Source organism: Gekko japonicus, unplaced genomic scaffold, assembly GCF_001447785.1.
Source record: "Gekko japonicus isolate JY-2015 unplaced genomic scaffold, Gekko_japonicus_V1.1 scaffold2220, whole genome shotgun sequence".
Taxonomy (NCBI): domain Eukaryota; kingdom Metazoa; phylum Chordata; class Lepidosauria; order Squamata; family Gekkonidae; genus Gekko; species Gekko japonicus.
The window spans coordinates 140,858-163,560 of record NW_015163671.1 but is presented as its reverse complement, the minus strand read 5'-3'; the positions used below and the strand labels follow the sequence as shown (position 1 = coordinate 163,560).

At 43.0% G+C, this 22,703-nt stretch overlaps 1 protein-coding gene across 1 annotated transcript in view; it reads left to right on the top strand.

The window, feature by feature from the left end:
• Positions 1 to 3,757: 3,757 nt before the first annotated feature.
• The window catches only part of APPL1 (adaptor protein, phosphotyrosine interaction, PH domain and leucine zipper containing 1), a 38,880-nt gene continuing 19,934 nt past the window's right edge, over positions 3,758 to 22,703 (top strand). Inside the window, exons 1-5 of the mRNA XM_015407753.1 lie at positions 3,758 to 3,889; positions 17,757 to 17,855; positions 18,591 to 18,650; positions 20,179 to 20,250; positions 22,297 to 22,384. Coding sequence (XP_015263239.1) covers positions 3,836 to 3,889; positions 17,757 to 17,855; positions 18,591 to 18,650; positions 20,179 to 20,250; positions 22,297 to 22,384 — 373 coding nt within the window. The 5' untranslated portion in view covers positions 3,758 to 3,835. The remainder of the gene's footprint in view (positions 3,890 to 17,756; positions 17,856 to 18,590; positions 18,651 to 20,178; positions 20,251 to 22,296; positions 22,385 to 22,703) is intronic.

Below are 22,703 nucleotides of genomic sequence, written 5' to 3'. Positions count from 1 at the left end.
TTTGCTGATTGACTGAATAATTTTATCATACTTGTAATCCACCTTGAGACCCAGTGAAAAACGTAGACTATTAAACATCTCTGTCCCCTTGTAATATGGCTCCAATGTAACGACTTTCCTGTCATGCAACTCAGTGATTCCCCGGCTGAAGGCTGCTGTGTTAGGTTAAGTTGCAAATAGCAGTCTCTGTTTCCATTCAGTTAATGCACATTTTCTTGTGTTAGCAGCCGGGTGCTAGGAGTTCCAAAGGTCACGGGATGAACAAAGACCCTGTTCTCCTATGTAGCCATCGATTTGTGAGTGGGACTGATCATTCTGGAATCTACTGACAATGACACTTTTTATTTTATTTATTTATCTTTGAATCTATATCCCACCCTACCCCGAAGGCTCAGGGAGGCTAACAAGAGGCACAAAGTGCCAAGATTAAAACAAATAAAACCAACATAACAATAAAACAATAAAATACAATAGCAAAATATCAGTGCTCCATTTGTCACAAGATGAGGTAGGTCTTAATCCCAACGATAACATTCCCATAGTCTGTCATCCCTTCTCCTGCCAGGTCACCTCACACCCCGAAGGAACCAGATAGTGGTGGTGATGGTGCAATGGTGCATAGATAGCAATGATGGAGTAGTGGTGGTGGTGGCTCCTACTCAAAAGCCTGGTGGAAGAGCTCCGTCTTGCAGGCCCTGCGGAAATGAGAAAGATCCCGCAAGGCCCGGATCTCCTCCCGGAGCTCCTTCCACCAGGTAGGAGCCGCCACCGAGAATCCCCTGGCTCTGGTCAATGCAAATTTAATGTCCCTGGGGCCTGGAATTTCCAGGAGATGACGACTCCCCGACCGTAGTGCCCTTGGGGGAACATATGGAGAAAGGTAGTCCCTCAGTTAGGCTGGATCTGGCCATAAAGGGCTTTAAAGGTAAGAACCAGCACTTTGAAGCGAATTTGGTATGCTATTGGCAGCCAGTGCAGCGCTTTCAGCACAGGCTGAATGTGGTCCCTCCTAGCGAGACCTATCAACAGCCTGGCTGCAGCAATTTGCACTAGCTGCAGCTTCCGGATTTGCGACAAAGGCAGCCCCATGTAGAGAGCATTACAGTAGTCTAGCCTCGAGGTAACCGTCACATGGATCACAGTGGCCAGTTCATCGCGGTTAAGGAAGGGGACCAACTGCTGAGCCAGCTGAAGATGATAAAAGGCCGACTTGGCAGTGGCTGCCACCTGGGCCTCCATCGTTAAAGAGGAGTCCAGGCGCACACCTAAACTCCTAACCTCCGACGCTGGCACCAGAGGCACCCCATCAAAGGTCAGGAGAAGGAGCCCCAACCCTGAACCGATCCGACTCAGGCCCAGGACCTCCATCTTTGCCGGGTTTAGTTTCAACCAGCTCAGTCTGAGCCACCCAGCCACAGCCTGTAATGCCCAATGAAGGTCATTCGGGGCAGAGTCTGGCCGCCTGCCCAGCATCAGATAGAGCTGGGTGTCATTGGCATATTGATGACACCCAAACCTACAACTCCGGGCAATCTGGGCAAGGGAGCACATGTAGATGTTAAACAACATCGGGGACAGCACAGCCCCATGAGGCACCCCACACTCAAGGGGATGTCTCTAGGACCACTGGTCCCCTATCGCCACCCTTTGTCCCCGACCTTGGAAAAAAGAGGCAAACCATTGAAGGGCAAGCCCCTGAATCCCCGCGTCAGCGAGGCGGTGGGCCAGCAACTGGTGGTCGACCATGTCGAACGCAGCTGACAGATCTAACAACACCAGCGCTGCCATACCACCCCAATTTAGATGTCTACGGAGATCGACAGTCAGGGCGACCAGCACCGTCTCCGTCCCATGACCCGGACGAAAGCCGGACTGGTAGGGATCGAGGACAGAAGCATCCTCCAGAAAGCTCTGTAGCTGTAACGCCACCGCCCTCTTGATGAGTTTGCCCAAATAGGGCAAATTGGACACCGGCCAATAGTTGGCCAATTCGGTCCAGAGTTGGCTTTTTCAAGAGGGGGTGGACCATCACTTCCTTGAGTGCCCCAGGGAACTGTCCCTCCAAGAGGGACATGTTGATAATCTCCCGCAGGGCACCCCGAAACCCCTCGTAGCCCGCTTTAATGAGCCAAGAGGGGCACAGATCAAGGTCGCATGTGGTTGGACGCACAGATACGAGCAATCTGTCAACTTCCTCCAGACTGAGTTGGTCAAAACACTCTAAACCCGGCGCCAAAGACGTGCAAGGGGCCTCAAGTTCGCTCACTGTTTCAATTGTGGCGGGGAGATCGTGGCAAAGCACCAAGACTTTATCTGCAAAATAGCTCGCAAATGCCTCACAGCCAATATCCAACTCCCTAACATTTTGCCTGCCCTGTGGCAGAGCTGTCAAAGACCGAATTGTGCTAAATAATTGGGCTGGCCGTGAGCTAGCAGATGCAATCGTGGTCGCATAGAAATCTCTCTTTGCGGCTTCGACTGCCATCTCATAGGCTTTCATAACCGTCCTATAAGATGCTCTAGATGCCTCATCGCGAGCTCGGCACCACCGTCTCTCTAGCCGTCTCAGTTCTCACTTTAGCTCGCGCAACTCTTGGGTATACCTAACACGAGTGCAGAGAGGGCGCCTGGGAGCGATCTCGTCGATGGCCGAGGAGAGCTGGACATGCCAGTCCTCCACCAGCTCATCCAACGAGCCACCAGGGGGCCTCGGATCCCGCAGGGCCATCTGGAGCCACAAAGGGTCCATTTGGCGCTGTGGGCGAGCAAAAATCCGCTCGCCGCCTAAACAAGGTCGGGATGGAACCTTCAGATGGGCCTTCAGGGCCCGGTGGTCTGACCATGGCACTACCTCTGTAGTGATCCGGTCAACCTTCACCCCCGCCGTGAAGATCATGCCCAGCATGTATTTGCATTGCACTTTGTATTTGCACTGCATTTCTTTAAGTGTTCAGGGAGTCACAATTCACACATGCTGCCACAATAATTCAGACAACATCCTAGTAATATAGTTTCCACCTGTTATGCATGTGATACTGAAGATAGGAGGTAGTGGTTGAATGGATGATTCGCCTAGGTACTTTGATCATTTCAACATGATTTAAAATGGCCGCAGTTCATGTTTGCCTGCCTGCCTGCCTGCCAGCCAAGTTTGCTCAAGCCACAGACGTACATACATGTGAATGAATCAACCTACACTGAGATTCGTGATTGGGCAATGTAGAGTTTACAGCTCGTTCTTTTAAGACCTGCACTGCCCAATATCTCTCATTCTATATTTGACAAGCAGAGAAGGTACTAAGAGAACTCCACGTTAGTGGGTTTTTTTTTAAAGGTAAGAAATTACTTTAATTTTCGTTTTCTCTTTCAACTGCAATTTATTTCATTAACGGAAATTTAATAATTTTTTAAAAATAGGGGGAAATTAAGGCGAGACCGAGCTATGACAGAAAACGACAAAGGCTTGTGGCTGGCTGGTCAGTTGGCAGAAAACACAACACGGCTGAATAATGGCCGTGCTCCGGCTCGCTTTGCCGTAAGGCGCAGCCAGGTACGTTTCCTTCCATGAGAAACACGGAGGAGACCGTCGCGCGCTAAACCTCACGACCGGATCGCTCGACCGGGGCCGAACCGAGCGCCCGCCTTCTCTTTGCGAGTAGACTGAACGCTTTGTCAGCCAATGGGAAGAAGCGTCGGGTCCGCGCCCCACTGTGGAAGTGCCGGGGCGGGATTTCCTGAGCTTGGCTGGGCTGTCTTGTTGTGGTTGCGCGGAGAAGGCAAGCTGGTCAGCTGGGTGCGGCGCGAGGGGTCGGTGTGTGAAGACTCAGCCGTCGACATGCCTGGGATAGACAAGCTGCCCATCGAGGAGGCGCTGGAGGACAGTCCCCAGGTAAGCCAGCGGCGAAGGCAACCGGCTAGCCAGCTCGGGCCTCGCAGCAGGTGGTGGAGCGAGGAGGGACTTGGGTAGCTGCGTCAAGCAGCCCCCGGGGGCCTCGGTCACTCCCTTATACTGATTTTGGATAGTGGTATGGTAGTCCTAACCCGCGGGCCACTCAGTTGTCCCAGGTCTTTCTCTGGGGTAGTTTGGTCTTCTGTGTCATCTTGCCGCGTGGTAAGAAATCGCATACACACGAGCACTACGCGTCAGGTTCAGACTGTGATGTGTTGGAAAATATATGGCAAAATCTGCCTGCTTATGGGGCAATATTTAGCGTGGGTTAGGATCCTTCTTTAAGAGTAGGTGAGACTGAAAATGCAGGATATGGTTTCAAAGACGTCATCCAAGGACCGAAAGGAGACATCTCCCCTTATTTTTCAGTCCTTGGAGGTCAATACATGAAGAGAAGGTATAGAATTTGTGGAGATCATGTCTGGGATGTGTTGTGAATCTCTCCCATATTTTTCTGAGGCTTCAGTCAACTGTTGGCAAAGGTGAATACCTTTTTAAAGTGGTTGTATAAATATTTAAATTGATGCCTTGGTTTCTTTCACTACTCCCTTCCTCCTACAACTGCAATAGGTGGATTAGTTTGTAAGTAGCTTTGAAGTTACCATTTTCAATACTGTGTTAAGTAAATATCATTGTAGTGAAACCTGTTCATAGATTAGTGCTTCATACATGCCTGTGTCCTATGCATATTTGTGTGGAAGTCTAATTGTAAGTCCTAAATAAAAGTGTGTTTATGATTAGAATTGTATTTCAGGGCAATCTCATTGTAAGTCCTAAATAAAAGTGTGTTTAGGATTAGAATTGTATTTCAGGGCAATCCTATAAATGTGGTCTCCATTGAGATACTATTAGCTGCAATCTGTCTTTATCAAGCAGACAGTTTTTTTCTTATTCCTTTTCAAAAGGCAAGAGTAGAGTTTTATAAAAATACTTGATGCTGACCTTTTAATGGTTAATGTATTTGTACTGTAACCATACCAGTAAATGGGTGATGCTAACCGGCAACTTCTGTTTCCTTTGAAGAGTTGGTTTTAATTATCTATGATTGCTTAATATGGAAAGATCTGTAAACATTTCTTATCATCTCCACAGCTCTCTTAGGACTGTTCTGTGGTCTACATCATAGTGTTAGTAACAGAAGTAACATTAATGTGGCGATGTCATGGAAGACAGGTACTGTTTTGTTAGATTAGCCTGTATTGAGACAGTGCTGCTACTCATATTTAATCACTTTGCATTTTCTGCATCCTGTACACCCCCTGAACTATCATACTTAATTTTGATGAAAGTCATATTATGTTCTTCTGCAAAACAGTAAATATTTGAAAACATTAAATTATCTTTCATGTATATAATTATCAATATGGCCCCAGAGATAGGGACCCCAAATATGGCCCCAGAGATAGGGACCCCAAATTCTACACACGCGCAAAACCCATAGGTTTTCAGAAAAATCTGAAATATAAAAATGGGGGATTAACCCCCCACAATGATAGAAGCAGTGTCTGTACCTTTAAGAAACAGATGCCCTTAACAGTGGCTATTGTGGAAGTTGCTAGGCAACCACAATAGTATTGTTGGCTTTCAGGCCTTGGTGTCTGTCAGTAAAAGGCAGGGGGAGAGGGCAAGGACCCTTTCCAGGGTTGTTTTGGCTTTTGAGGGAGAACTCATCAGGGCCAGGCTCTGTAATAACCAATGGCAGGCCCAGCTACTTGCTGTTGCTCAGTAGCATCCTGTGAAAGGCAGTGTTGTGTAGTGGTTAGTTTCATGCTAGGATCTGTGAGATCAAGGTTCAAATTTCCACTCTGCCATGACTGCTCATTAGGTGACCTTGGGTCAGTCACACACTCCAGCCTAACCCACTTCACATGGTTGCTGTAAGGGTAAAATGGAGCAGAGGAGAATGGTGAATGAGATATGAGGCAGGAAGTTCCTGACTCAAACCTCATCTCTGCCCTGAATTCCCTAGATGGCTCTAAGCAAGGTGCTTGTGCAGACCCTTTCTTGGGACCAAAGGAACCCACAAAGCCTGTTACGATTTTCGGAACCAGGTTTGTTTAGAACTGTACACCTTCCCCTCAATTGCCAGATGTTGTCAGGGTAGCCAGGGTTTGCTGTCTTGAGGTTAAGTTTTGTGGTGAGCAAAAAGAACACAGAGATCACTGAGACAGGAGTTGTATGCAAATAACAAAGAAGTTTTGTTTACATGCAGGTTGTTTTTAAAGAACAGATCAGCAGCACAAGTGTTAAGACAGTCAAAGGAGAAGCCTGGCAGAGGCACGTGAATTTAACCTAGTTATGGCTTCATAGTGTGGTTTGAATTCTCTTTGATTCTTGCAGGTATAAACAGGCTTTCGCTAACTTAGATCCTTTCACATGCAGGATTCCACCCACGCCTGCCTACTTTCCCCCAAGAGGTCAGACTAAACTGTACAAGGTATGCTCATTACCGGAGACAGGCCTCACAGCTTTCTATCGCTATCTCCATACAAGTTAAACCACTCTGCCACACTACCAGGCAGAGTTGCCCTTCAAACTTTCTGCTCTTTTGCTGAGGTGGGCCCAAACTATGACTTCACTGTCCCCTCAGGCAGAACTGAACACTGTGCTTCCAACATTCCCTTCCCCACTTCGAAAGACGGTTGGATGCTGGAGCAGTACTCCGATAGGCTCAGGGATGAAACAGCTGAATGACTGTTATTCCTTTCAGGGTCAGCCTCCTGTCCATCACAATACTATGTCTTCATTTCTTTCCCCCCTCCCCCCTTTTTCTTTCTCTGGAAAGACAACTGGCAGGAAATTGCAAAAAAAACCCCTATGTATGTGAAACACTTCAGAAGCTTCTTACGCTCACTAGATTTGGTATTTTGTTGAGGCAAGAGGAAGGAAGGGTTTAATACTAAGTAGCATCCATTGTTATATATAATCAATATAATAAATTCAGATAATCAGTTAAATATTCAGACTTAAGAGAGGCTGAACTTTTGCTCACATTCATGTAGCTTTGCGTACCAGGACAGTGATTTTAAAACCTTTTGCTTTTCCTTTCCAAATTTGTTTGTGTCTCGACAAATTTCAGTGTATCTGTTATCCATTGCATCGCACAGTACTCTGGGATATATTTTAGGGTATTAAATTCACACAAGTACTAGCCACCTCTACTGTTTTCTGCCGCTACTGTACACAAACAGATAGACTATACTAAAATACACCAGATTTCCCTGTGTCTGAACAATGAAGGGGAAGATGGCTAGGGGAGAGACACAGTCTTCAAGGAAGTTTGTTCCCTGTTACTAATGTTGTGATTGAGGGATTCATAAGAATTTGAGAACATGCACTAGGATCTGGGAGGCCATATTAAGAGCACTTAGTATGCTTCTTCAGATGTTACAAATACTCTTGCCTTGTTCTGGCACGAGAATGTCTTTGGCCTCCAGATAATTCATTAAAAATACAGAAATGTTGATTGGAGCCCATTTACTACATTGGGAGAGGGTCACCAACATACTGTTGTTAATGCAGCATTGAGTAATCATGTTCCTGCTTTTCTGTTCTCATTCTGGAAGAGGGAAAAATTTTGGTCCACATAACTATAGAAATAGCCATTGGGTTTACATTGAAATGGATGGATGTACGCTGGAGTTCTGCATAAGATTCTGCCGTTAATGTGTCTGTTCCAAAGTTACTGCCGATCAGTTTCAGTGCTGGGATTGCCAAATGAAATTGTCAATATGTTTAGGCAGTCAGGAGTGCCTGTTTACACACAGTACATAATTAGCTTACTGAAGTTTCTTCCACACACTATGGTGATGAACAGTGACTTAAATGGCTTTTGAAGAAGGTGAGCCAGTTTGGTGTAGTGGTCTAATCTGGGAGAACCGGGTTTGATTCCCCACTCCTCCACTTGCACCTGGCTGGATGGCCTTGGGCAAGCTGTAGCTCTGATAAGAGCTGTTCTTGAAAAAGAGCAGTGTCTCTCAGCCCCACCTACTTCACAGGGTGTCTGTCGTGGGGAGGGGAAGGGAAAGGAGTTTGTAAACCGCTCTGAGACACCTTTGGGTAGTGAAGGGCGGGGTATAAATCCAATCTCTTCTTCTTCTAAAATGCACCCAAGCCAGCTGTGCTGAATCAGACCAGTGGCCCAGTTTAATATGAAACCTATGTCTATCCCTTGCTAATGTTGCTATCTAAATTAAGCCTCCACATACAGAGGTAGTATAACCTCTAAATTCCAGCTTCTAAGGAACAAACATGAAAAAGATTGTTGTCTTCATGCCCTGCTTGTAGATTTCTCAGAAGCCTCTGGCAATAAAAAGCTGAATTTGGTAGACCCTTGGTTTCAATAGCTCTGGGCACATTATATGTACACACACACGTTTTCTTCCAGAACCCTCAAATTATTTCTTTCCTGGAGTTCAAAAAGCAGTTAGTAGTTCAGAACAAGAGAGAAATGTTATGTGTGTGCAAAGGATATACTCCTCCCTCCCTGATTTCACCTTGAAAGGTTTTTGAACCATATCTCCAAACTGGTTTTTGACCTTGCCAAAGTTTTGTAGTGTGTTAAAGAACAATGCTGTTTTTCTGATAAAGGCAGATTCCTATAGCAGAAGAAAATCTTCGGCTCTGATCCATTGCTAGATAAAGTACCCAAATTCAGTTGCAAGTGGTGAGTTAAAATCACTAATAAATGTACAGAAATATGTCATTCCTGGCTATATATCCGTAGTCTAGCATTCACTAGGGAGAAGAGTGAACCACTGTAGTCAGCTGTGGGCACCAAGAACCCACAGTATCAAATTCATAAGCTTAAGCAGCAAGATGATAGTTAAGGAAACATAGTATTCAGATGGATATTATATAGGAAACTTTGCAACTTACTTCAGATGCACAAATATAAGCATTAATGTTTACACATGGCCCCCCCCCGAAAGACTCACACAGGGAATCCCATCTCTCCCCCATTGCAGAGCCTGGAGTGGCTCCAGGCCCCACCACCCAACCTTGAGCCCAGTGGCAGCAGCAGCAGAGCCTGGAAGCCACTCTAGGACTGGCATGGCTCTTGGCATCCTCTGCACCTAGCATTGGCTGGGCATGGCTCCTGGCACCCTCCGTGCCTGGTGTCAGCCGGACCCAGCACAGCTTCTTGCAGCTGTCACCGCCAACTCTACCAATAACTATGTCTGCACATGTGCAAATAACGCTTTTTAATTTGGGGGGGATTTAAACCCCCAATGTATTTTTTAACATTTCAGATTTTTCTGCAAACCTAGGGAGTCCCCCAAGTGTGCAGAAAATCTGTTTAGCGTCAGTGTGGCCCTGATCTGCAGATTTAGGTATCCACAGATGGGGGACACACATTACTATTAGTTATATAGGTAAAAGGAATATAGCTGTTTCTAATATTGCATAATCTCTGAGCCAAACTAGACATGATAACAGGAGTTGCATGATTAGAATCTTTATTTTTTTAAATGCTGATTAGCAGCCCAATGTGGGGGCTGAGTCACTGGAGAGGAAACATTTAAGGCATTTCTCCCATGCCCCTTCCTTGAATTAAGGGCCAAAATACAAGATTTGCCCAATGTGCGCTGTGTGCATACCCAGCTCACAGTGAGTCAGAAGCACCACAAAGGAACTTGCCTAGAACAACACTAGTTTCAATGGTGAAAGCAGGGTGGGAGAGAAACCAGTAGCGCTCCCCCCCCCCTTTGCAGTGCCAAGTGAGTGCTGTTTAAGGTGAGGTCCCCCCTAGGTACAGTGTACATCTGATTGTAAGTTGAGTGACGGACCTATATGCTGGCACAGTTTGGGCAAATCATGTCTTTTGGTCCTCAGTGGCTCTCCTGAACCTGCAGTTAGCATCTCAAGCAGAAAAAGATGGGTACAACTGCTGTACCCATCTCCCCCCCCCCGAGGTATCACCTGTTGCTTCAAAGACTCTAGTTAAGTTGGAGAAGGGGCATAGAAGAATAGGCTTAAATGTTCTTTTCCCATATGAGTTTTTGAGTCATGGTTCTTGTAGTTTGTGTGAGATGGAGCAGAGAATCCAGGACATAGTAAGTTAATAAGGATTCATTTCTATCTCAGTTAATGCCATTGGTGTAGTACCATCACAGGCTTCTGTCAGCCTTGAGTCAATCCTGTGGAAAAATTGTTTGTTAGGAGTTTTGTCAGGAAATATGTCTCATCTTTGTTCTATGAAAACACCAATGCATGCCTAATTGAGACTGAAATCCCAAGGTCTGTAAGGGAGAAAGGTTGTTTCAGAATGAAGAGGAAGAAGAAACGATTGAATTTATACTCCACCCTTCACTACCTAAAGGAGTCTCAAAGTGGTTTACAATCTCCTTTCTCTTCCCTTCCTCACAACAGACACCCTGTGAGGTAGGTGGGGCTGAGAGAGCTCTTTTGAGGACTGCTCTTGAGAGAACAGCTCTGAAAGAACTTGTAACTGACCCAAGGTCACACCAGCAGCCACATGTAGAGAAGTGGGGAATCAAACCTGGTTTTCCCAGATTAGAGTCTGTTCTCCTAGCCACTACGCCAAACCACTACACCAATGATTATCTTATACTACCAAAAGTGCTTTACTAATTTGGGAAGTGGGATTCAGAACTTCGGGGTGTAAATGGGGGGCATTTTGAGATTTTAAGCAGTCCTTTCACCCACTTGTTGCTTCTGAAAGCAAAAAAATGAGTCACTGCACATCCTGCACTCAAGGTAAAATCCCTGGGCTTCTACCATAGGCCCTTAACAAGTGATAAACAGCAGAGAGAAATCAAACCAACCATTAAGGTTTGGCTGAGGTCAGTCAGTCACCTGGGTCTCATTAAACATATGCCTGAGATCTTAGCATGGTATACATCTATCATAAAAGTACTTGTATAAATAAAATTGACCCCAAATTGGTCAATTGCTCAATGCAGATAGTCCAATATAGGAATACAACATATAAAATTATTGCAGGGTGCTGCATAATTAACTTGGGTGAGCAGGTGAATTATAAACAACTCAGATCCTTCCAAAATAGCTATTGAACAAGCCTCTGTTCTACTGTTTAACTACTGTTAAAATCTTTCATTTGGATTAAAAATCTGAAAGGAAAACAGTTTATGAATGTGAGAGTTTTGTTATTAACACCCTGTGGTACAAGTGGGATCTTTATAAAAGAAAACCGTCTTTTGGATTGTCCCCATTAACCTTGGCCATAAGAGAACTAGTTAAGTTACTGGGTTTTCAGCTGAGGTTTCCTAAAAGGTGGGAGTTATTTGGATTAGGTACTCATTTGAATCTTGTTCCTTACAAATAGAATCATATCGTTTGCCAGTCTCCCTGCTAGATAATGACACAATATCAGTTGTTGAGTACTTACAACTGAAGAGCTTTTTGATTAAAAGAAATTCATAATGGCTGAGCCTTGAGAAACCTTACTCAGTTTGATGAGTTAATTTCTCAGGAAGGAAGACATGTCTTCTCTAAAATATTTGGCTTATTACTTTAAAGTTATCAACCCACCAATATTTCAGTTGAAACAGAATAAAGACATTAGTTACAATGTTTCAAACAAAGTTTGGAAGTTTTCGCTTTCAGTGCATTCTGCCTTTTCAGTATGCCTTTTATTTAAATAAAATGTAGTGAAAATGATACACCAGTGGTATCTTATACCACAGAGATGATCTACAATATATAAATCTTCATCAGACTTTTATTGGTATTGCAGATCTAACACAAACCTTATACATTTATGGTGGAAAAGTGACTGCACAAAAATCATTGGGGAAATTATAGTAGTTAAACTAAGGCAGGATTTAGGCTTTGAGGTTTCACTTAACCCTGAAATAAAGTAAAGGTTCCCTTGCTTGAAAGCCAGTCGAATCCGACTCTAGGGTTGTGGTGCTCATCTCCGTTTCAAAGCCGAAGAGCCAGCGCTGTCCGAAGACATTTCCGTGGTCATGTGGCCGGCATGACTAAACACCAAGGCGCACGGAACGCTGTTACCTTCCCACTGAGGTGGTACCTATTTATCTACTTGCAATTTCCTGCTTTTGAACTGCTAGGTTGGTAGGAGCTGGAACTAGAGACGGGCGCTCACTCCATCATGTGGCACACTCGGGTCTCGAACTGCTGAACTACCGACCTTCCATAGCCTGCCGTTCAGCGTCTTAACCACTTGAGCCCTGAAATAGTTCTCCTTAATTATGTTGCCACGGTTCCTAGGAGGTATCAAGTGGTGGTTTTAAAGTTGTTAAGGGCAGCTAGGATTGTTTTTGCTGGATCTGGAAACAAAATAGCATTCTGATAATAACAGTTCTGGTTTTACAAAATTAAGGAGCTCTTCTTTAATGCTTATCATAACTAGTTAAGGGCCTCTTGACCCCCTCAGATCCCCCGGGGTCATCTTCTGGCTGAGTTGTCTGTTTGGCCACAACACAAGCCTGTTCTTCAGTGGCACTTCCAGTGTTATGCGGCACTCTCCCATGGAGGAGGGAAGCTCTGCCTTGTGTAAGAAGTTTTGTCAGCTTCCTTTAGCTGCTGTAGATAGTGGAAAGGACATTACATAAATATTTTAATTAATAAATGAGGCAGTCAATAAACATGTTGCATGTGTATTTGAGGGAAGTTAGCAGGTTAAAGATAATCCACAGCTCAAAATGATTCAGTGGCAGCAGTACAAAAGACAAATCATATATCACAGATGTTTGCACAGAAGATAGATTGTATCACCAGCACAGTCCTCAGAAACTCTTAAAGTTGCATTGTGACTAAGTGTTTTACAGTTACTTAGTCTACATATGTGGTTTGGATCCTGTGATGTCCTCGCTTATTGGGGGGACTGTTTTACCTTTAAACATTCTCTGTGTATATAAACTTGGTAGTTTTCTGCTGCCACCAGAAATTAAAAATTCCAATTCTTTCTCTTTTGGTAGTATGACCTAGAGTCTGGGCACGTCAGAGGACTATGTGGCCCTGAGGAAGTACTGTACTGATTTCTGGGATAAGTTTAAACAAAAATTGATTTATTTAATAAAGAACAAAATAGGTTTCTGGTTATTTTGAACAGTTGCTGAAGAAAGGAACTTGTAAATATAACTGGCAAAGCTTGGTGGTGCAAACAGGCTCTCAACCTCCAAACTCCACTTTGACAGGCTTATACACTCAGTATACTCTCTCCCTCTTATATATATAGCCGTACAGTCTCTTTGTTTTGTTCACACTGAATACAATCAACTCTCTTAGTCACACAAACTAAACTGTTGGTCTTATTCACACAGAACTAGACTCAAAATTCCAGTCACACAGATCATGCTCACTCTTCAAACCTTACACACAGAATCTACCATAAACACACACACAGAGATTCCTCTCAGAACATCTCCTTCCACACTCTCAGTCATCAGCCAATCATATCACACTTATCTCCCTCTATCACTCTTCTCATATTACTGCAGTCAAACTAAACATTTAAAGGAACACACACACCAAAAATGGAATCATTACAGATCCTGTGACTGTTAGGTGGATCTGAAACTGGTTGACAGATTGCACCCAAAGAGTGCTTGTGAATGGCTCCTCATCCTCTTGTAGAGGAGAGACAAGTGGAGTGCCTCAAAGATCTGTCCTGGGACCTGTTTTGTTCAACATATTTATCAGCTATTTGGATGAAGGAATAGAGGGAATGCTTATTAAATTTGCAGATGATACTCAATTGGGAGTGAAAGCGAATACGGTAGAAGACAGTGTCAGGATACAGGATGATCTTGACAGGCTGGAAAATTGGACTAAAACAAATAAAGTGAATTTCAATGGGGATAAATGTGAAGTTCTCCATTTAGGTAGGAAAAATCAAATGCATAATTATAGATTGGGGGAGACTTGTTTTGGCAGTAGAATGTGCTAAAAGGATGTAGGGGTCTTAGTAGACCGTACACTGAAGATGCGTCAACAGTGTGATGATCTTGACAAAAAGGCAAATGCAATTTTGGGCTGTATCAACAGAAGTATCGTGTCCAGATCATGCAAAGTGATGGTACCACTTTACTCTGCTCTGGTTAGATGTCATCTAGAGTTTTGTGTTCAGTTTTGGTTACCACAATTTAAGGAAGATTTAGACAAGCTGGAACATGTCCAGAGGAGTGCAACGAAGATGGTGAGGTGTCTGGAGACCAAGTCCTATGAGGAAAGGTTGAAGGAGCTGGTTTTGTTTAGCCGGGAGAGGTGAGGTGATATGATCTCCATCTTCAAGTACTTGAATCACTGTCATTATAGATGATGAAGTGGAGTTGTTTTCTGTTGCCCCAGAAGGTCAGACCAGAACCAACGGGTTGAAACTAAATCAGAAGAGTTTTCTGCTAAACTTTGTGCAGGAGGTTGGACTAGATGACCCTGGAGGTTCCTTCCAACTCTATAATTCTATATCAGATTTCCTGCTTACTCTTTACAGTGCGACTACCTCTTGCTAGAGTAGTAACTTAGGAGTCGCTTGTAGGAGGTAGTATAGAAATCTAGATCTTTATTCTTGGAGGGTTTTTAAGGCATGATAAACCCTCTCCCTCGCCTATGTATGCTTTCAAGTTGTATCCAACTTATGGTGACTCTATGAACTAGGGTCCTCCAAAACATCCTATCATTAACAGCCTTGCTCAGGTCTTGCTCCCCGGCTTAAATTGAAACAAAGAATTTCACAAAACGTCATTTTTTTTAGTTGCCGAATTTTTAAAAAATCCTGTGAATACTTGCTTTGCTAAGTAGTGAGAAAAAAAGGTCTGGTATTAACATCCATATTTATTTAAAATTTTTCCATCCCACCTTTTTGTCTAATGTGGGATATGCAAGGCAGCAATTAGTAGCGTAAAACGAATACTAACACTAAAACATTAATATAAAACGATAAGCAGTGGAGTGGATCACACAGAGGATTTTTGCAGGTGGAAGGGGTGTGTGATTTCTGCCAATCCCCTCTTCTGCAGACCTTTGACTCCCTTCCCTGCTGTTCCTGGTGTCCCCTTCCTCCAAGAGCAGCATTTCTGGGGACATTTTGGGCTGCATAGGGAGGGAAATCGCTTCTGTCCGGGGAAGTCCACTGCAGGATCCAAGCCAGTGAACAAAAGAGCCACAAATAATGCTTCAGAAGGCTGCTGAAGCATATGAGGCAGCAATTAATTTTTCAGTTTGACAGGCAAGCTCTCTTAAATAGCAGTTATGTAACTTGCTGCCTGAATTCTAATAATCAGGAAATTAAGTGAATAGCCCTTGAGCAAGAGTTCGACAGTCTTAATGGGATGGCTTGTATCACTGTGCATCACACAATTGCAGTGTTTGTGTATGTTTGTTACTTTTTGGGGAGGGTTTGTAGCTCAGTAGTAGCTTAGCATGGAGAAGGTCCCAGGTTCAATTCCCAGCATCTTCAGTTCAAAGAACAAGGAAGGAGGTGATGTGAAAGACTTCTGCCTGAAACCCTGGAGAGCTGCTGCCAGTCTGAGTAGATAGTACTGATTTGGATGGACCAAGGATCTGTTTCAGCATAAGGCAGCATCATGTGTGTTCATATACTGTCCATTGTTGTAGTCTTTTGTTATCCTTCAAGATGGCATGTACAGTAGACCTTAGTCCTTCATGGACTTGGTAAAGATAAAAAGGTAAAGGTTTCCTTTGCTCGAAAGCTAGTCAAATCTGACTCTAGGGGGTGGTGCTCATCTCCATTTTCAAGCCAAAGAGCCAGCTCTGTCCAAGGACGTGTCTGTGGTCATGTGGCTGTGGTCATGTGGCTGCCGAGGTGCACGGAACATTGTTACCTTCCCACCAAAGTGGTACATATTTATACAGTTCCTTGCTTTCGAACAGCTAGGTTGGCAGGAGCTGGGGCCAGAGACATGAGCTCACTCCATGATGCGGCACTCGGGTCTCAAACTGCCAAGCTACAGACCTCCTGATCTGCAGCTTCAGCATCTTAACCTCTGAGCCACTGCATTCCCTTTCATGGATTTGGATATGCTGCTTATTCACTGTTCAGAATTTGAGCACTCTCCACAAGGTCTCCAGACCCTTTTACTTTGTTACTCTGGTCATTACATCATTACATTTTGTAAGAAATGGGGTATTATTAGGAGACATCAGAACCCTGTTTCCCAGTCAGAGTGGATTTTACCATTCACAGTGATCTAGGAAACAGATTCCCTAGGAATGGCTAGGATCTACTGCATAACAGAGGCTGAGAAACAGTGGAGTTTTTAAAAAATGTAGTCCAGTGGTGTTATCCCTTTCTTGCCGACTGGGCTGGGGATTTTTTATGATTGTCATATCTGAGATGGTGCTTAATTCATAGTGGCTATAACTGCTGCCTAATAAAGGCTTTAACAGCAGCTTAAACTACTGCTTAGTTTTTTATGAGCTTTTTGTGAGGGACTTTGAAAATCTAAGTGTCCAGCATACTAAAGGCTATCCGAACCACATAGGCTATTAGGGATGGGTACGAACCTAAGAAATCTGATTTGATTTGGGGCAGCTCCTGACCTGAGCCAGACCAGTAAGTTCAGTTCACTCTGTAGACAGGAGAAGGGGGGAGGATTGTAACCTGGGTGCAAAACATGATATCATGATATCTATATGGATGATTGGGCAAAAATATGGAAAATAATAAAGATTACTAGACCCATTTCCTACAAGGAAAACATATACAAAATGTTTTACAGATGGCACTGGTCACCAGATTAATTAACTAAATGTTACTCAAAGCTATCGAGTAATTGTTGGAAATGTAAGAAGAATGTGGGAACATATTACCATATGTGGTGGACATGCAGCAAAATAAAAAAGTATTGGTTTAGAGATCCAAAGGATTATACAAGAAATGATAGGTATCGAACTACACCTTGAACCAGAAATATTCCTATTGAACATCTTTCCAGATGGGTATAATAAACAAGATGTATGTATGATAGTATATATTTTAACAGCAGCTAGAATTTTGGTTGCTAAATATTGGAAAGCTGACAGAATCCCGTCAAGGGAAGAACTTGTCCAGAACTTGTTTGAACTGGCGGAAATGGACAGGTTAACTAATTTATTACAAGGGAAAGATGAATAAATACATAAAGAACTATGGTTAAGAATGTATAAGTGGATTGGGAAATTAATTTAGGGAAATGTCCAATAATTGTGGAGATGTAAATATTGGAAATATTGTATGTAAGACTCACGTGTTTAAGATTTGAAATAAGCATAATATATGTTATAATTATAAAAGTTATACATTAAAAGAGAGAGAGAAAAGAGGGGAGGATTACCCAGGAAGGGTTAAATGGCTGGCCGCCATTTAACCTGTCTGTTTCGCTCCCCCCCCCCCGGCTTTAAAGTAGGGGGTAGTGAAACCAGTGGTCATTTGTAGTCATTTCAATCTAACAGCGGGGCATCTGCTGTTAGGTTTAAATGGCCCTGAACAGCTGAATTGAACCAGACAAAAGTCCAGTAAATGTTCGGGGAAGGTGCCTTCCTTGAACATCGGTTCAGGGGCTCCAAACAGGCCCAAGTTCATCTTGAATTTTGGCTTGTGAGCCAGTTCATGCCCATGCTTATAGGCTATAGGCTTATTTGTACCTGTGCCATCTGAGCTGGTACAAAGTAAGGCTCTGTCTCACTCTGGCTTTGAGGAGTGGGGTGCTTTCTGTTTGGAAGCCCGTAAATACATGCCAAACATATAGTAACATTCATTTTTCTTCCCACTTAGTTCTTGGGTGCTCAAGAGAGAACTCTTTGAATCTAGCTGTTATTCTATATTGCAATACTATAAAAATACATTCTCTTTATTTAGACTCGGTCTTTGCTGGGTGTATTTGAAGAAGATGCTGCGGCAATATCTCGTTACATTAACCAGTTATATAAAGCCATGCACCGAATTTATGATGCCCAGGTAATGTTACTGCAACTTGAATCAGCTTTTCAAAACAGTGCAACTGATAGGATTTGAATGTTGTTCTAATGTTATTTCAGTCTTGTATTTCATCAGCTCAGCTTAAAAAAAAGTCTTTGTGTGCTAACAAAGTTGGCCTGGGTTTTTGCTGTAGCATTTCCGTGTTACTTATGGCTCGATTTTGTCATAAGAAAGGTAGGATTGTTTGCTGGACTGAAGTTATGTGACACATCTTCATTTAGGATCATTCTTATAAAACTGAATGAACTTTTCAAAACGCTTCAGAGATGTGGCTTGCTTCTAATCTGAAACTATCTAGATTTATGCACTGCATCATCAATACTTATTAGGCAAATATTTAAGTCATTGTAGATTATGATTCTGTAAGTACTGTGTATGTTTGCGTGCTGTTTTGAATGTTGGCCCATTTTCTGTTGGCTTGACAAGTCTCCAAACAATCTGAATTTGATCATATATTGTTGGCATAATTTATCTGCAACTACCTGCAGTTACAGTTTGTTACATGTAGGGTTAAAATTGACAACTTTAATAGATGGGTTATGTTGCAGATGAGCTAAGCATTAGAATGACCAGCCATTTCAGAACATTGTAAGCATCATCCCATTATGGCCATCCTACATGCTAAAACAAAGAGTGGTGTATGTATGAAATCCATAGTATTTTTCATTATCAAGCAGAATAAGAAATCAGTTGTTGTCTTTGTATTTTTAATAGAATGAATTAAGTGCAGCAACACATTTAACTTCGAAGCTTCTGAAAGAATACGAGCAGCAGGTATAGTCCTCATATGGAATGAGATATTAGGTTTAAGTTCTGATTAGTATTGCCAACTTCTTAAGGTGTCTTATAGTAGTATCCTAGCATGCAGAAATTAAACAAGTGATTTTTTCCCATGCCCTCTTTCTCCATGCTCTGAAAAGCTTTGCTTGCTTAATTCTTGCATATGAAAATACTGGCATAAGAAGTTGTCACTGCTCAGATGGGGTGCCACCTGACGCTGCCACCACTCAGGATCCCTTGAGAAGGCCCAGAGCACCCTCCCAAGACCTTCAGACCTCCCTTTTGGCCGAATAATAGGTGTGAGGACCAGGCAGAGTAAACAACAAGGAAAAGGTTTATTTTATAGGAGGTCCAACAAATAAGGTGCAGGAATAATAACAGTAAGTGGGTGAAAAGAAAAGGAATCAAATGCCCTAACGTGTCTGAATATACTGTCTCTAGCTCACTATCTCAAGTGGCCTTAGACTACTCACCCTTCCCTCTGGATGAGGGTTTCTTCCCCACAACAGCCTCTTTCTTCTGGTCCTGTTTCCTGGGAAGAACAGCTTTTCCTCTTGTACCAGCTCTTTTGTTCCCCAGCCCTCTTCTTCCCTATTGGTCAAAATCAGCGCCAAAATTCCCAAGGCCTTCTGGGGTTTGTAGGCTCAGCCTCCCCTAGTACTAGCCAGGCTCCCTGGTCCTGCTAGGCCTCTGGTGGCACAGTCCAGATCATGACAGAAGTGAATGGTAAAGAAGTTGTCATTCTAAACTGAAACTAGCATTTCCACTATATAAAAAAAATAAATATCTCAGTTTGTGCCCTGCAGAGCATTGCGCTCAACTGACCAACATCTACTGGTTGTCCCTGGCCCCAAGGATGTCTGCCCTGATCCCAACCTGGTGGAACAAGCTCCCACTTGAGATCACGGCCCTGCGAGATTTGTTACAATTCCGCAGGGCCTGTAAAACGGAGCTGTTCTGTCGGGCTTTTGGCTGAGGCAGCAGATATCCAAAATCCATCTCTGGCCTTCCCTAGTGAAATCGCTGGCTTCTGATCAGCCTAAACTGAACATAGCTAATGAGGCTTTCACAGTGATTGTTGTTTTTAGCATTGTTTTAAAATGTTTTTAATGTTATTGTTGTCACAATTTTTGTGTGACGACGTAACTCCCCCTGAACCCATTTGTGGGGAAAGCGGGATAGAAATTGAAATAAATAAATAAATTTTATAGCAACCTGGTCATTTTTAGTTAAATTAATAGAATTTAATTAGGTGCTCAGGAGCTCAAATGTACAGTATACCCTGCTAAAACTGGCTAACATTCTAACCTATTGGAGGCAAGTTGTAGACAATATCTTTTTCCTGGCCCACAATATCCTGACAGAATTACTTTCTTCTGTGAGCTTTTGTTCTGCAAAGCTATAAATACCTTTTCATATTAGTGCATGTCGTTAGATCTCTAATCTGAATTGTAACAGGAAAAAAGTCAACCAAGGTTTATTTGGAAGTAAAAAGCAGTGTGCGTATGTTGTGTTTTGGTAGCGCTTTCCTTTGGGTGGTGATGATGAAGTTATGAATTCTACTCTGCAGCAGTTTGCAAAAGTGATAGATGAGGTAAGGCTGAGTATGTTGTCTAGACTGGCACTCATGTATGGTAAGCCATAGTGATTTTTTTACAGTAGTCCAAAACATACTGAACTTTTAATTAAACTGTTTCAGAAGGCAACCATATTGGTCAGCAGTAGACGAGGTAGCACCTTAGAGACTAGTAAGATTTTCACGGTATAAACTTTCAAGAGTCAAAGCTCTCTCTGATGAGGGGTGCTTTGACTCTTGAAAGGTCATACCTGGAAAAACTTGTTGGTCTCTGTGGAAACTGACTTCCATGGGCAGCAGAGAATCACTGGGTACAATGGTGCTCTTTAAACGTCTCTGTATTGGAATTGGCAGTGTCCACACATGCCTTCGTCATGAGTGCAGTTTCTTTTACCCACCCACTCTTGCCCCTTCAAAACCTCTGGGGGCTAAGCTGCATCTCTGCTTTGGGGCAGTTCTACTAGGCCTTCCCAATTTTGGAAACCTTATCTTGTCCAGCTCCTAATTTAGGTTCCTCTTCTTACCTTTATACCCTCTCAGCCTTTCCTAGTCCGCTTGCCTTCCTCATCTTTTCTGTTTCTTCTGACATTTCCCCTTTTATCCCTGGGACTTCAGCTGTGCTGGCCAAGCCCAGAACTGCTCCTCCCTTCTCTGAGTCTTGTTCCTCTCTTAACCCCTTCCTTGCCTTGCCCTATCCCAGCTGGTTTTGCATAGGTATAGCCAGAGGCCCCATGCTCCCAGCTAATGCCCTGGGATGGCAAACCTCCTGCTGCTATGCTCAGCTGTTGCCTGATGAGAGAGACTCTCCTGCAGGTGGTGCGCCCCCACTTCTGCTAGGCCCATCAGGCTGCTAGTGCGAGGTGCCTTGCCTGCTCCTGGAGGAACTGCTACTTTTTGGCCCATAGGTGAGGCTTCCTCTGGGTTCCACTGCTGCCACTGTGCCACTGGATTTGAGTCTAGCTCTTTTAGTTAAAACTATGACAGTTCTTCCCCTTTTCATACAGTTAATGTTGCCATTGTATAGGGGGGGTGTTTAGAACTGGTGCCCCATTATGTTAAACATTGTAGATAAAAGGCAATATGTTGGGGTTGGTGAATTGAAATCTATGTTTTCAGTGACATCATTTCACAGCTGAGTAAGTTAATGTGTAATATGAATATAACAGAAAGGATATATGGCATACATTTTATATGAACATATGTGGTTTCTAACTAAAGACTAAGAGCATTTTCAGAAGTGATGTTATGAGTGATATTCTGATTTTCCACATTTATGAAATTAAATTTAAAAGCCACAGTATCAAAAATGTACAAGTGGGCCACGGCTCAGTGGTAGAGCATCTGCTTGGCATGCAGAAGGTCTCAGGTTCAAACACTGGCATTTCCAGTAAAGGGTCTGGCAGTAGGTGATGAGAAAGTCCTCTGACTGAGACACTGCCAGTAGACAATACTGACTTTAATAGACTGATGGTCTGATATAGTATAAGGAAGCTTCATGTGTGCTTTCTGTATTACTATTTATTTGTGGAATACAAAAAAAAAATGCACCATACAAAATACATAAAAAGACAAGTTCTGCCAATTGCTTTACAATCTAATTTAGGAGTAAATATTAAAAGTAAAACAAAACTAAGCACTGGAGAAGGTCAACCACAGTTATACATTTTTTTTAAAAAAAACCCAACCAATTGAACAGTACTAGCTTTTTAAGAGCTCCACAAATAATGACTAGTAAAGGGAAACAGAATAAGGGGAAAATGTGTGTTTGAGCACAAAGAACTGGCAAAAAAACAAGCCCATGGAGGAAGATACTGAATGAACAATATTTGAGCTCCTAGTGCAGACCAAAAGGCATTCTTAGCATTACTTATGAAAATATCTGATTAAAAACTCTTGCATTTTAGTAAAAACTAAGTGTGTGAGCCTGCTGAAATTGAGCTGTATTTTAAAGCTCCATTAATTTCAGCTACTGAGATACTTAAATCCAGGTCACTGTAAAGCAGAGGTAATCCTACATATTTGTAGTCAAAATTACTGACCTGTTCCTTCCCCCCCTTTCATTAGCTCAGTTCGTGTCATGCTGTTCTGTCAACTCAGTTAGCCGATGCCATGATGTTTCCCATTACTCAGTTTAAAGAAAGGGATTTAAAAGGTACAGTAGTTAACATTACAAACTATATTTATACATAAGGGTTCGTTCTGTAACAGTTAACATGTTTTCCTGTTATTTCTGCACCTAACTTTTTCTGGCTGTTGAATGTCAACTGAACTTTAATTTTGTGTAAAGAGAGTGATGCAGAGAATGATTGTCATCTATAGGAATGATTGTAAGCAAATGGTCATGGTTTATGGTCTAAACCCAGTGACCTGTTAGGAATAAATGAAATGACCATCTTCTTATGTGTATTACTATATATTGTTGTGAATGTTTAAGTTATGACTATAGTGAACTTTGATCATGCTTAAAGAAG